The sequence below is a fragment of the Pinus tabuliformis genome, chromosome Q, assembly GCF_031772625.1.
Source record: "Pinus tabuliformis cultivar Carrire ecotype Pingquan chromosome Q, CPIR1, whole genome shotgun sequence".
NCBI classification, from domain to species: domain Eukaryota; kingdom Viridiplantae; phylum Streptophyta; class Pinopsida; order Pinales; family Pinaceae; genus Pinus; species Pinus tabuliformis.
The window spans coordinates 549,384,983-549,399,798 of record NC_142296.1 but is presented as its reverse complement, the minus strand read 5'-3'; the positions used below and the strand labels follow the sequence as shown (position 1 = coordinate 549,399,798).

The 14,816-nt window shown below is 34.7% G+C and overlaps 1 protein-coding gene across 1 annotated transcript; it reads left to right on the top strand.

The window, feature by feature from the left end:
- The first annotated feature begins 4,096 nt into the window (after positions 1–4,096).
- On the top strand, positions 4,097–9,722 carry LOC149220626 (uncharacterized). Its single transcript, XM_089384843.1, has 2 exons — positions 4,097–4,630; positions 7,102–9,722. Exon 2 carries the CDS (start codon positions 7,172–7,174, stop codon positions 9,383–9,385), a length of 2,214 nt encoding a protein of 737 aa, XP_089240969.1. The 5' UTR covers positions 4,097–4,630; positions 7,102–7,171; the 3' UTR covers positions 9,386–9,722.
- Positions 9,723–14,816: the final 5,094 nt, after the last annotated feature.

Here is a 14,816-nt window from a genome sequence, read left to right as displayed (position 1 = left end):
CCCCGGGGATATGATTTCTTTGAATGGAAATGATAACAAAAATATATATATATATATATATTTTATCTTTATATATATATATTTTACAAAGATAAAATGTTTATTAAAAAGAAGAAAAAGTAGCGTAAGAAACCTAATAAGCAAGTAAAGCGATTCTCTAATTTAAATATCCACATATATTTGTAACGTATATACACATTGTATATATATATATATATATACAAATATCTGGAGGCAGGAAGAAAAGATGTATTTCCCATTCACGTTCCCATCCAAGTCAGAGCAATACCCTACCGATACGAGAAAGTCGTGTCCCGTTCCTCTCGTCTCTTCCACTTATTGTAACCATGATGTCTACTGGTCAGTTAAATGGAATTATTAAATGTGGTGTGATTTGTCGTACAATGACCCCATGGTCCTAATTTCAAATAATTTACCCATGTTCTCCTTCCACCTTACCCCCTTAACTTCGGTTTGTGTGAGCTAAAGAATTCCCCTTTCCCTCCCATGTGGACAAAAGCACTTATGACCTCCAATGTGCTTGTCCACTTCTGTCCTTATCTCCTTCACTTTACCCTACGTATTCCATCACCCACTACTTTTTTTTTCAAATTTCCACATTACATTTGTCTCCCCACTTACTACTGTCTTTCAAGCCCCACCCCCCACCTCACCTCATTCGTATTGCCTCCTAAATTAACGCTCTCCTCGCTGGCTCGCTTACACCACCCAATACCCCCTCCCCCCTCATTCCAATGACTTCACCCCTCACCCTTTTACATGCAAATATAACATTTAGACCCCACTCTCATCATATTGTCCTTACCTTACCATATTCCTACTGCTACCCACCTCATTGAGAAGACATACATACAATAGCAGGGAAGACAGGTCATGTATTGTTGCTTTATTCATTATTAACAGGATTCCTCTTCTTTAAATTACCTTTGGAATGATATATACCACTTACATCCCATAGATTGTGGTGGTCTCTACTGCTAATTTCTTCATCATTAGAAGGTTGTTAGATGTGATCATGGTCATGCTACAATTTTCACACTGCTCATTGACCAAATCAAATGTTGACACATTAGGGGAAAATTATGCTCAAAGTGGAAAAAACACAAATTCAATTTACAACCAATCATAAAAGAAAGATAACATGTAGGGTCATGTGTGTGCAGGTGGGTTTAAAATATGAGGATAATGGTCACAAGGATTGGACTTCCTTGCCTCCAACTAATAATATTTTAATAAATTTACACTTTCTTACTGGGTTCAATCTATTCTATTCTAGAAATTCAAATTGTCAAAGGTTGACTCCACATCACATAGTGTTTAACTTCAATGGTTAATGGTTAAGTACTTCAAATTATTATTAATGTAATTTTTCTATTTTATTTTTTTAAATGATTAATATAAAAATTTACCAATTTATAATAATAATTATACTAAACATTATTTTCTAAACTAATAAATATCATTACATATAGCATTTGGATTTTTCCTTTTTCTCCATAAAGTATACCCATTGTCCCAACTATGAAAACCTTTTTGTATTTTCGAGAGAAGTAAGTCCTTTATTTCAACTTTATGTACATGCCCTTCCCCTTTAGTCCTCTTCAAGATCCCCCATATTGTCTAACATGTGATAACCCTGTGCCATTAAAATAACTCATAATGTGGTCTCTGTAAAGAGGTATACCTTTCCCTGGCCTCACCTGGGATTCTTTCATATACTTTTTCTTTTACTCACATATTACCTTTTTCATTATTATTATTGAAAACCATGGTCTTAAGTTTAAAAACCAAGCACAGTGTAAGTTAACAATACCATTACACCAAAACATCCAATAAATAATTTGTAGTAGTTTTGGATTTTGAATTTTTCCATGTGGTTATTATTCATGGTTTTATAAAGTTAAGCACTGGAATTTATAGGTTCTATTATTATTCATGGTTTTATAAAGTTAAGCACTAGAATTTATAGGTTCTATTTGAAGTAACAGATAGTTTATAATATTTAAAATAGGTCCTGATATTTAAAATTATTAGTTTATTTATTTTATATATAATATTTAAAATTATTAATTAATAAATTAATTTTATTAATTTTAATTTTTTTAACTATACTTATAATTATGTATAAAAAATAATCGTTTAAATAATTTGTTGGTAAAAAGATAGATTTCAGATATGCCAAATGTTTTTAGACCTTGATTTATGAACCTCTTTCCCGTATCAAAATAATAAACTCTTAATAAATTATAAACAATCATATTAAATCACACTCTAAACCCTACTATTATTATATTTTTTTAAATATAAACTTATAAAATATAAAAAAATAACATAGGTTCAAATAATTTTTATTTTGTTTTATTTATTTATAACGAAATCTATTAACCATAAATTTTTTATTATAATTTTTTTTTTATTTAACAAAATCATTATAATAAAAAATTAAAATGAACTAAAATTTAAAATTGAATTTAATATTTTAATATAAATAAGTTAATAAATAAACTTATTTTCAAATAAAATTTTATTTTAATTATTTAAAAAATAATCTATTTAAAAAAAATAATTTATTTAAAAAAAATAATTTATATTCAATGTTTCTATTCATTTTTTTGTTTGTCAAGTTATCTATGATCTTCTAGACTTGAGGAGCCACGACTCAGGGGCATTTAAGCTATCAAAATCACGGGGATCGGACTACACCAATCCTTAGCTAACTAGATTTTTAAGTATATCTCCTCCCCTAACACAAGGCTACACCAATCCTTAGCTTGACTAGATTTTTAAGTATATCTCCTCCCCTAACACAAGGCACAACCACCCCGTAAAATTTGATCGTGAATCACATTACTAACCAAACCCATTCTGTCGTTATACTAATAAAACTTAACAATATTTTCATTTAAAAAAAAAACTATTAAATTTTTTAACTTCCATTTTAATATTACCCTTTTATCATTGATTCACTACTTCATTAACTCTATTTTTCAATGTGATCATGACATTCAACCAATATAAAGTTATTATTATTTAACATTACCCATTATGGTTGGACTATGTGCCCAATGCGAGATGTGAATCCTCTAAAAGTCAAAACAATTTCAAAGTTCTAAATGGATATCTCCCTATAACCGCGATAATTATGTAACAAAATGTACTTTATCAATAATCCTCCATTAATTTCTTATTAATAAAATATTTTTGTTTTTATTTGATCAGTTTTAAGATTATAAATAGATTCAAACACTTCAAAATCTAAGCAATTTATACTTTAAATAAAAAAATATTTTTAACATAAAATAAATAATTAATTACACATTTTAAGTTAAAATGATTTATTTTTTATAAAAGTTAATAATTCAGGAACAAACTTAAATTATTTTAAAATTTTAATTATTAAAAATAAAATATTTTAATTAATTTTGAAAACAAATTTCTATAATTAAAATTTTTATTAGTTAAATATAATTATAACTTATAACAAATTTTTTGTTATAAAATTTAAACAAAAACTTAAAATAAATAAATTTATTTATTTAATAATTTACCCACAACCATTTTTTATTTTGATAATAAATTACACAAATAAGTTTTTTTTCTTTTTATAATGAATTACACTAGTAAATTTTAAATGCATAGACCAAAAATTTCCCTTGTATAATTTTTACCCACAAAGTTTTCTTAATAAATAAATTTATTTACTAAGTCAAATTAAATTAAACCACCTCTCCTAGGGTTATCAAACTTCTAATTACCCACCAAACTTAGTTGTTCAAGGTGCAGGATCAAGTCATGGTCATCGGCATGAGAAGTAAATAGGCAGCCACTGGGCCCCACTCTCCACAATGGGCCGCTATTGGAATAGTCAATAAACAAAAAAGGCCTCGCCCAACTTTTCCTCAGCTTATGGTTGTAAACTACTCACCTCGGCTCCCCAGTTTCGTTCGTCATGTGACCGTGCGGGAGCTAAAGATCCAGCACTGCCCAGGTGTTCGATAGTGATAAGAGTAGTCACAAGCGGCTATTGCTGCTTCCCCTCGCGATTTCTCTCGTCTTCTTTTCTAATATATATGCGCTTAATTTCTTCTCAACTGCCATTGATAAACTTTCCACAGCCTTCCATGTCCTTTTTTAATTTTTTCCTTTGAAAGTTTGCCATTTAAAACACACTTTTTGTCATCTCCAATCCTGTCGGCGATCATACGCCAAGGATTTGGTGCCCTCTATGATCTGGGCAACTGCCCACATGCTATTTCCAATTGGGTTGGCTCTGGTCCCCGGTACCCACTATATTTAGCCCCTATCGGGGGGCGAGAGCGATTTAGAATGTTGGGCAGACGCAGCACTTTGATTTGATTTGATGGGGGTTTGGCTTTTTCTTTAACCATTACGCCCAATTCAATCTGATATAACTCGGTCTCTGCAATCTGATATAATTCGGCCTCTGCAAATGCTTATGGGAAGAGAGAGTGTGATTCATTGAGAGTGTATATACGTTTCATGATATGTGGGCAAATGAGAAAGTGTTGGAAGGGGGGCATGCTGTCGAGCACCAGGGATTGGTCACCAGCTGACTGACTTCCTGCAATGCAGGGTGTAAAGGATGGATGTGAGTTCTTCCTCCGCTATTCTCTGTTTATAATTAATGCCCACTTAGTTTAACTTCAGTAATATGGTGCCAGTTTCCCAGATGGTTGGATGCAAATTATGGAAGAAATTTTCCGCTTTTCTCATGAAGCTATGAAATATATACAAACTTTGGTATTTGGATATATTTGCAATTTTGGTCATGGTCAGTAATCCTGCATCTCCGCATGATTGGAATAAGATTTTCCTGCATTGTTTTTAGGATCATGTGAACAATCCTTACTCTCATGCAAGCGTGGGTTACAGTCTCTGTTCATGTAATTTCATATTCGAAGTCTTTCTTTTAGCATGTTGAGCTTTCTATCGTTGCCATACTTTTAGTGCCGGGACCATATCTGAATTGACAGTCTATGTCTCTATTCTCAGTCTGTTATATGTTTTCTTGTTGTTTGGTGTTAGAGTTCTCGATATATCATAGAGGTCTCAAACAGTCTTCTTGGTGTATTCAAGTATAAGTTTCAAAAATTCTTCATGCTGTATTCAATGATAGGTCTCGAACAGTGCCCATGTTGTCGAAGTGGAGAATCGTGATCTTTTTCACCAGGCTGGCAAGAGATTTAATGATATGCAGGGGTGTATTGAGAAGACAGACTGTAAAATTTGAAAATTTGGATTGAATGCAACTAGGTCTTTTCATCATCGTTGTGTTTCACATTATTTGGGTCCTTATGACTTTTAGTTGAGAAGTCTGCTTGTAGACTATGTCTTTTCCCTTTATTTCTTATTCTCTGGGCCTCTCTTCTTAGTGTCTTGTTCTTCCATATGACTTCATTTCTCAAATCTCTGCTCTAAGTGTCTTAATCTTTCATATGACTTTTCTTCTTGTAATATGTGTGATAAGTAGGTCTGTTTTCTTCTGCTGTAATTTCTGTTCATCTACTTGTGTTTGTTCTCTACGCAGAACACCTCACTTTCTATGTAATTTACTTACAGTTTCCCTGATAGGTTGCTTATTTCTCTTACAGGCTACTTATTTCTAGGAAATCACAGAGCCTATGGGTCTCTACATACATTTTTCATTTGTACAATTCTCAGGAGTAGTGGTATAGGTTTCTAGTTTGATCATTTCCTGCCTTATTCCTCCCTTTATAAGTTTAGTCATGGATTGCGGTCATATGGAGATGTTAGACATTTCTATTTTGCCCATGTATTCTTCACATTGCTTCTTACCTTTTTTCCATAGACAGGGCTTGTATATAATATCGCATGTCTATGTTTCTCGTGCGTTTGTTGTTTTCTTTGAGCAGTGTTTTAAGCTTCTATGCTTTCCTTTTATTTTCCCCTTTTTTGTTTGACTCAAGTACAATTTTTACTAGTTGATTTTGCTGCAGTAATATTTAGGTCCCTGTTCCAAGCATCTATGTTCACAAAATTTGTCTTCAATGTCATATTTTTCTTTATAGTTTCTGTAACCATGGTTATAGGCCATGTTTGGACAGTAATGTAATCTGTCTTTGTTTTTAGGGTGTTATTTTTCACTTCATTTCCTTTTAATTATAAACTTTTTTTGTATAAAGGGTATAGGACTCCATCTTTAGAATGAGGAACATTTATTATAGACTGTTTACCTAGAGAATGTATAGAGACTCTTCTTCCAGGATGATAGCTTCAGTATTATTTGTGCCCTTTGTCATTTTTAGTGTTGCTTGTGTTCACGTGTTTTCGTTATAGTGTTCTCATTTGAAGATAAGCTTCTCGTTTTTATTCTCTGCAATTTAAGTAACAGCGTATTCTTGAAGTGACGTTACAAGTTATAACTTGGCAATGTGAAAGATTGTTTCCCTGGCAAACTACTCTCTCCTGAATTTTTAAGATTTTTATTACAGATTGTATTCTCACAGTAATGTTATATGTTTCTGTTTGTGTATGTTTTCTTTGAGTATATTTTCCATTTAATGTTTGTTGTGCTGCTGCTTACATGTTGTATGCCTTTTTTATCAGGCCCTTATTTCTTTTCTTTTTATTTGGATATGGCATGGATTCCCATTGGAATGTTATTGGTGTCTGTATTTTTCCATCAAGATGATGTTTTACTTTTATGTCTTGTAATTAGTTTTTCTCTCTTCATATAATTTTGGCAGTGGATTGCATTTTGTTACTTGTTGTATGTCAACTTGGAATTTTGCTTATCACATCATTTATTTCATTGTGATTCTTGTTCCTGGCTGGGCTTTTATATCAAGGTTATAGTGCTCTACCCGGAGGAGATTTCCTTGCGATTTTTGTCCTGGACAGAATTCCTATTGGAATAGTATTGAACTCTATCTCTGAGTTGCTCTTGTTACTTAAGGTTTATAACTTTATTCATACTACTGAGATTAGTGGTAGTAGGTCAAAGTTGGCAGGCTTTGATAACATTAGTATGTAGATTTATGTTTTTATATGCTTTGAGATTTTTTTTCCTTAAATGTAAATACACAAGGATGGGTGCAGTTTGGAGCTCTGGGAGGTGCGGAAGCATACGGGCAAGATCATATGCAAGAGGAAATAAAGTGAGCCATCGATGGCAGCTCCAAGCCATCCACAGGAAGATGAATTGTCTGCAAAGACACTGCAGAAGCGGTACGAGGGATTGGTGACAGTGCGCACTAGGGCAATTAAAGGTAAAGGAGCATGGTACTGGATACACCTTGAACCTATTCTGTTTCAAAATCAAGATACTGGAGTTGCCAAGGCTGTGAAATTGCGTTGTGGGCTTTGCAGTGCCTTGTTTTCTGCTTCAAATCCTTCTAGGACAGCATCAGAGCATCTCAAAAGAGGCACTTGCCCCAATTTCAATGGAGCAGTTTCTAATCCTATTTCTTCTGTGCCTCCAAAAGCAATTACACCTGCTAGCACTTCCCAGAACAGGAAAAGAAGTGCTCTTACCTTGCCACAAGCAGCTATGCCTCTAGCCATGATTGGCACACCTCGCCCCAGTTCTGAAGCTGTTCGTTTTAGTAGCCCAACACCTCTAGTGCTTTCTGGGGGAAAGGAGGATCTGGGTGCACTTGCTATGTTAGAAGACAGTGTGAAGAAACTAAAGAGCCCAGGAGGAAAAGGAGGTCCAGGGCAAATCCTTAGCAAATCTCAGGTTGAGACAGCACTCAATTTGCTTGCTGAATGGCTCTATGAATCTTGTGGCACAGTTTCTTTTTCTTGTGTAGAACATCCAAAATTCAAAGCTTTTCTCAATCATGTTGGTCTCCCACCTATCAGTAGAAAGTATGTCGCTGCAGAAAAGCTGGATGCCAAATATGAGGAAGTAAGAAACGAGTCTGATGCAAAGCTTAGGGATGCCATGTTTTTCCAGCTTGCATCAGATGGTTGGAAGAAGAAGAATTTGGCATATGGTGATAATCTAGTAAATTTGACTCTAAATCTCCCTAATGGAACTAGTCTTTTCCGAAAGGCCCTCTTTACGAATGGGGTTGTTCCTGCCAAGTATGTTGAAGAAACTATTTGGGAAACTATCACAGGGATCTGTGGTGCAACAGTAGAGCGTTGCGTAGGCATTGTTGCAGATACAGATAAGCATAAGACAAAGGCACTCCGAGAATTGGAACGTAAGAATTGTTGGATGGTGAATTTAACATGTCAAGTTCAAGGTTTTAGTAGCTTACTTAAAGATTTTCATAAGCACTCTTCTTTATTTAGATCAGCTGCTTCTGATTGCTTTAAGTTGGCTACTTTCTTTAATAGCAAACATCCAGCTAGTACATACTTTCAGAAGTATCAGATGCAAGAAATGGATCATATAAAATTGTTTAGACTCCCTCCTGATCCTCCTTTTGCTAATAACAATTTCCCCTACAATTATGCTATGATGGAAGATGTTGTTAATTCAGCGCGGGTATTGCAACTTACAGTGTTGGATGAGTCCTTCAAGGTCTTTTATGCAGATGATCCTGTTGGTAGGGAACTTGCAGATATGATACAGGATATAAGGTTCTGGAATGACCTCGATGCAGTGCTGTCATTGGTCAAGCTGATCAGGATGATGGTACAAGACATTGAAGCTGATAGACCTTTGGTAGGACAGTGCCTGCCACTCTGGGATGAATTGAAGACAAAGGTTAAGGATTGGTGTGCCAAGTATAACATCGATGAGGGACCTGTGAAAGAGATAATTGAAAAGAGATTTGCCAAGAATTACCACCCAGCATGGGCAGCTGCTTTTATTCTAGACCCTCTCTATCTTGTCAGGGATAGCAGTGGGAAGTATTTGCCCCCTTTCAAATGTTTGACAGCCGAGCAGGAGAAGGATGTTGACAAGATTATTACCAGATTGGTATTTAGAGACGAGGCCCATATTGCACTGATGGAGCTCATGAAATGGCGTGCTGAGGGCCTAGATCCCTTGTATGCACAAGCAGTTCAGGTAAAACAACCTGATCCTGTCACTGGTAAAATGAAAATTGCCAATCCTCAAAGTAGCAGACTTGTGTGGGAAACATGCTTACGTGAGTTTAAAGTACTTGGAAAGGTTGCTATCCGGCTGATATTTCTCCATGCAACTTCTTGTGGTCTAAAATGTAACTGGTCATTCATGAGATGGGTCTACACTCATGGGCATTCAAGGGCTGCAATGGATAAAGCTCAGAAGATGATATTTATTGCTTCACATGCTAGGCTTGAAAGGAGAGATTTTGTGAATGAGGAGGAGAAAGATGCAGAACTGTTTGCAGATGGCGAGGATGATGTACTCAGTGATGTCTTTGCAGATCCAGCAATGTAACATATATTCCTAGGAGTTTTAGGACTAATTCTTTACCTCTTGCCCTATCTTGTGGTGTGGTTCACGGAGGAGGGTAAAAAAGAATGAGTAACACTATTAGATTCATGTGCTCTAATATTGATTCTGTACATCAGATCTATCATTGATACTCACAGAGTCTTTCCATAATTTATCCTCTTCTTTCTAGACATGAATGTAGGTTCTTGTGTTGTAGATTATCCATGACTGCCACTTCTTGTCTTGGATCAACAGTTGTCATACACTTTATTACTTCCGTGACCTGTCTTATAATTGAATTTAAGAAGAATGGAAGCTTTCATTTTTGAGATTTAAACAATTTTGCCTAGACGTTCAATTGTGCAGAGGTTCTTGTGTCATAGATTTATGTATGGCTGCCTTTCCTTGAATCGGCATTCTTATACACTTGATTATGTCTGTCTTATAATTAAGTTCAAGAAGAATAAGTGCTTTAATTTCTGAAATCTCAACAAATTTAGTTGGCCTAGAATTGCGATTGTGCAGGTACATGTGGATGTGCATCAATTTGTGTTTTCTTAAAGTTATCTGCTAAGCTTGAGACTTTAAGTGAGGTCATTCTTCCTTTAAAATAACATTGGTATGGAATCAGATATACTATTCTCCCCTTGGTTAAATTTACTTAGAATGGCAGTTTCTTTGCAAATTTATCAAGCAGTTACTAGCCCCATCACTGACAGGGAATCTTAGAATCAGGATATTGAGGAGTGTATACTAGTTTAAAATGCCCTCAGATCACTTATTTCCCTCCTAACCATTCAATGACGCTGGAAATTCAGATGCAGATCTAGAAAGCATCATGCTTCTTTAGTGTTAAATATTTGATTTCGGGATAAACAAGAGAGATTGTCGCACCAAGACTTTGCATCTGATTATAAATGTTGTAATTACACTTGGGAGCATGCCATGTACTTCGTTTGGAGTTCTCACTTTTGTTGTAAATTTAAAGTAAATCATACAGTGAGAGAGGAATTTGTCTCCGGAACTGACCTTTTACGTACTTTTGCCACTGTCATTTGAGCTACAATATTTTCTTTTTGCAGAAAATATGAGTTGCAGGCTACTGTATCTCTTCTCTATACCGTGTGTTACTGTAACACACATTTTATTCTTGTTATAAAGTCGAAACAGTAAAAAGACAGGTTTGGCTCGTGGATTGCATAAAAGTGCTTTACTGACATGAATATCTTTTAATACCAGTGATATGAGTCACAATTTGCTAGCGTGTGGACAGTGGATGGGCTGGTCATAGAATTTCCCTTGGAACTGAAATTCTGATCAGCCTTCGCATTCGATGATTGGTGCAGCATAGTTTTTGAAAAATAGCATAATCATAAAGTACTATTTGCAAGTAATCCTATATCCATATCTTCTATCCTTTCCGATTTGCAAAGGTTATCCTTTTCAGGACCTTCTTAAAGTAGGAAGAAACCCATAAAGCTGAAGCATCCAAACTTAGCTTCCAATCTGTAACTACTGGATGAAACAACGCTAAAAATAAGAGCCTAAAGACTCCATTAAGCCTTGGCTAATATTTAACTAGGCATCACTCTCCGCCGATTCACCAGATCAAAGTAGCATGACTTAGTGCTATTATAACAAATTATAACAGAAGTGGCAAATTTAGGCACATTATTATAATTGTAGTTGGTTTGGTTTTAACAGCTACCTTGTTGTGGTCTCACTCAATTGATGATTCGAAACATACTAAGATGAACTTGGGACTTTACTTTTCAATACGCATGTTATATTTTTCTTTTTCAAGGAAAACCGTGTGGGGGACACTCAAGGACGATTTCAGTTTCACTCTATTGATGACTCGGATGAAACTTGAGACTGTACCTAATTGATTGACTCAAAACATATTAAGATGAAACTTGAGACTTTACCTTTCAATACACGTCATATGTTTTGTTTTCAAGGAAAACCTTGTGGGTACAGTTAAGGATGCTATCTCATATTCATGTGTGGTATTACAAGTAAAATTGTCGATATAGATTCGTATGCATAATCTAAGGGGATTTGAACCAGGAACTTCAACTTATTAGGTTAGAACTAGTCAAATGCCCAGCAACATAGGGCAGCGCCTAACCAGCCATATATCGCGTATTCAATGCACCCGGAGATGCACGCGAGATAATCCGTTAACACACGAATTTGAAAACTCGTCACTAAATAAAAAAAGGCAATTTGCGTGTTAGCCGGCTATGTCCCGTGCATCTCCGGGTGCATTGAATACGCGATATATGGCTGGTTAGGCGCTGCCAGCAACATAGGTGATAACTAGGTTAGAACTTGGCAAATGCCCAGCAACATAGGTCATAACTAGGTTAGAACTCGGCAAATGCCCAACAACATAGGTGATAACTAGTTGAACCAAACCCCTTGGTTTAAAATGTTTGGAAACATCTTGCAGAACTAATGGAATGTCTGGTAACATAGGTGACAATTGGTTGAACTAAATCTCTAAGCTAAAATGTTTGGAAACTTCTTGTTGCATCCTCAAATATTTGAGTGAGATTCTTGATACTTTACCAACCTCGATCAACATATGAGATGCAGACATATTGCAGGTTAAGTTTGAATCTGGATGGAAAAGATAACTACTCTTTTTAACCATCATAACTAAACTTAATTGACCATTCTCTTTTTGACCATCAAACTAAACCCAATTGACCATTCTCCTTTTAACCATCAAACTAAATCCAATTGACTATTAATTATATAATAGAAATGAAATAAGAACAATTTCCGTTTTAGATTATAATTGAAAGTTGATACTTCAACTAACTGGTTAAGATTTATGAACGGGATTATTTGTTTGAACGAATAAGTTTAAACACCCTCCAGGTATAAAATGACTTTTTAAGGGAGGTAGAGAATACAAAGTTGTCTCTCGGAAAATTGCCTGCAGATTAAACTTGGACAGAAGTGAGGGTGATGTTCCTCCGTAACATTTGGAAAACCATTAAAAATGGATTCTAAATTGGAATTTCCAAATTTTAAAGCTAGAGATCTCTAATATTATAAATTTTCTTTCCAAGCGCTGATATTTTTTTACCACTCACTGACGTATCATTTTCCCAGAACCAAAAGTTAATCACAAAAATTGATTACAGCCTTAAGCTAATCTGAAAATCTGAAGTAAACCTCACAAACTGTGGATTGTGAGCCTTAATCTTAATATTTATAAAACCCAAATCTTTATTCATTAGAAGATATAGTTTGACCTCCTTATATTTTGAATTTAAACATAAAGATGTGTTCTAAATTGCAACGATAATTTGTATTTTCTGAAGAATGATTCTTAATAATGCAGGCCTGATACAAATGCACAGAGAATCATCTTTACCATTTTAATGCAGATATGTTTGGACAAAATTAAGCAGGAGTGTTATCGCTTATGTTATTTTGATAAAGCTATCTCAAGGGTGTGCGATCAGCTTTCTAATTTACAGTTGCTTTATCTTATTCTGGTTTTGTTGTGTCAACAAAAGTATTCACAGCAAGGTCTTGGAATGAGTTGTGTTAGAGAAAAGGTTTGCACCAAGCTAGGCTTCGGCCCTTGTGTGCAAATCAGTGATAAAATTTGTCACTATTAAATAGAAAATACTAGAGATTTTTGGTAGAATTATGTGAGATATTATTTTATATCTTGATTTTAATTAACACTAGTATATTTGGACTATTTGTTGAATTATACAATTTTGCATCATAATTATACTATGATGTAATGTGTATCATGTGTTGTATATTTGAAGGTTAATATAAGAATTAATTTATGTAGATTTTTCTTTGTTTTCTGTGCTAGGTTGGATGTATAAGTTTTTATTTGTATTTTTGTCGATATGCTTTGTGCCATGCTGTGTGATGGTTTTGGATTCTTTATATTTATTTCATCTATCTTATGTCTTGAAACCGTAGGTTCATTGTTTTAAGTGAGAGTTGTTGTTTTGATGGTTACATATTGGAAATTATTGAGTGATATAGATAGCACTCCATTTTTGATGTTGAATTAGTCTGAAAATTAAATTTATCAAATAAAACCTCTGTATTTCACATCCAATGATCATGAAATAGAATCCCACCAATGAATAGATTTATGAATGGTTTGTTCATAAGTCTCTTAATTTTTCTTATAAGAAAGTGATAATCTGTGAAGTGGACCATTTAAATTGAAAGACAACCACATTTTCTCAAAATTGTATTTTTTTACTTCATGATTCCCCATGATGTTGAGATCTAGAACAATAGACAAGGTGGGTGGACAATGAGAGAGCCCTCGACTTTGAATGATGTGAATATTAAATATTTGGAAGAATTGCATGAACCTTGGTTTTGTGCTACCACATTTTAGGTGAAGCATATCATCAATAGATAGATTGGGGGCATCCGTTCTCATTTAGTAAAACAAAACAAAATTTTTGTATGTGCTTTAAGAGGTAGATTTGTGAGGAATATTCCACCATTGATAATATTGTTGCTAGTTAAGAAGGGTATACATATGAAATGATCATGTAGATAAGGTGCAAAATGTGTGGGTGACAATCAATGAAGGATGACACCAACTTCCTAATTTAAAAGAAATTTAGCAAATGTTAGGAAAGAAATCAAAGAGTCAAAGTGAGATTGGAGGGCACACTATAGCCTTGATGATTTGCAAGCGTGGTGACCACACAACGTTGAGAAGTTTCAAAAATGTCAAGGTTAAGGCTAAACTAGATAGCAAGATGAATAAAGAAGATAGAGGTAATAAAGAGTTAGAGATGCCGATCAATGATGAAGATAAAGAATGGTGAAGGGGAGTCTTTTGCTTTTTATTGGGTTGTGCGAGAGAGAGAGAGAGAGAGAGAGAGAGAGAGAGATGTCATGTAGGAGCATAGGAAGAAGTTCAAATGGCCATCATGAAATCGATGCAAATGTTAACTTTAAGAACTTATGTAATGCTTATCTACTTGATTTTTCCAATGGGTCCAATCAAGAATGAAGGAGAAAAATTAAGTAGATAGTCTATAGATGAGATTGTTAGAGAAACCTATTGTAAGAGTGATGAAAAGGAGAAATTGGGGTTAATCCAAAATCCCTTTCCTTTACAAAATCAATCCTGAGGCCTATGGGTTATGGGCCACAAAGCCTTATTGGAAGCATTCATAAGGCCTTCAGCCTTTAACCCATGGACCACACAAGAATCGGAGCCACCACGCTATCGGGAGCCTTACATATACTTTTAGGCCTTAAACCCCTCGGCCACACATAATGATAAAAAAAAAACACAGGAACACGGGAAAATTCCACTTCCGAACACATACCGGACTTCAAATTATATGCACCCGCATCAATAACTATCGGTGGGTTCGCTGCTTTAAGCGTTGCTCTTCAGAACTCCGATCCACCC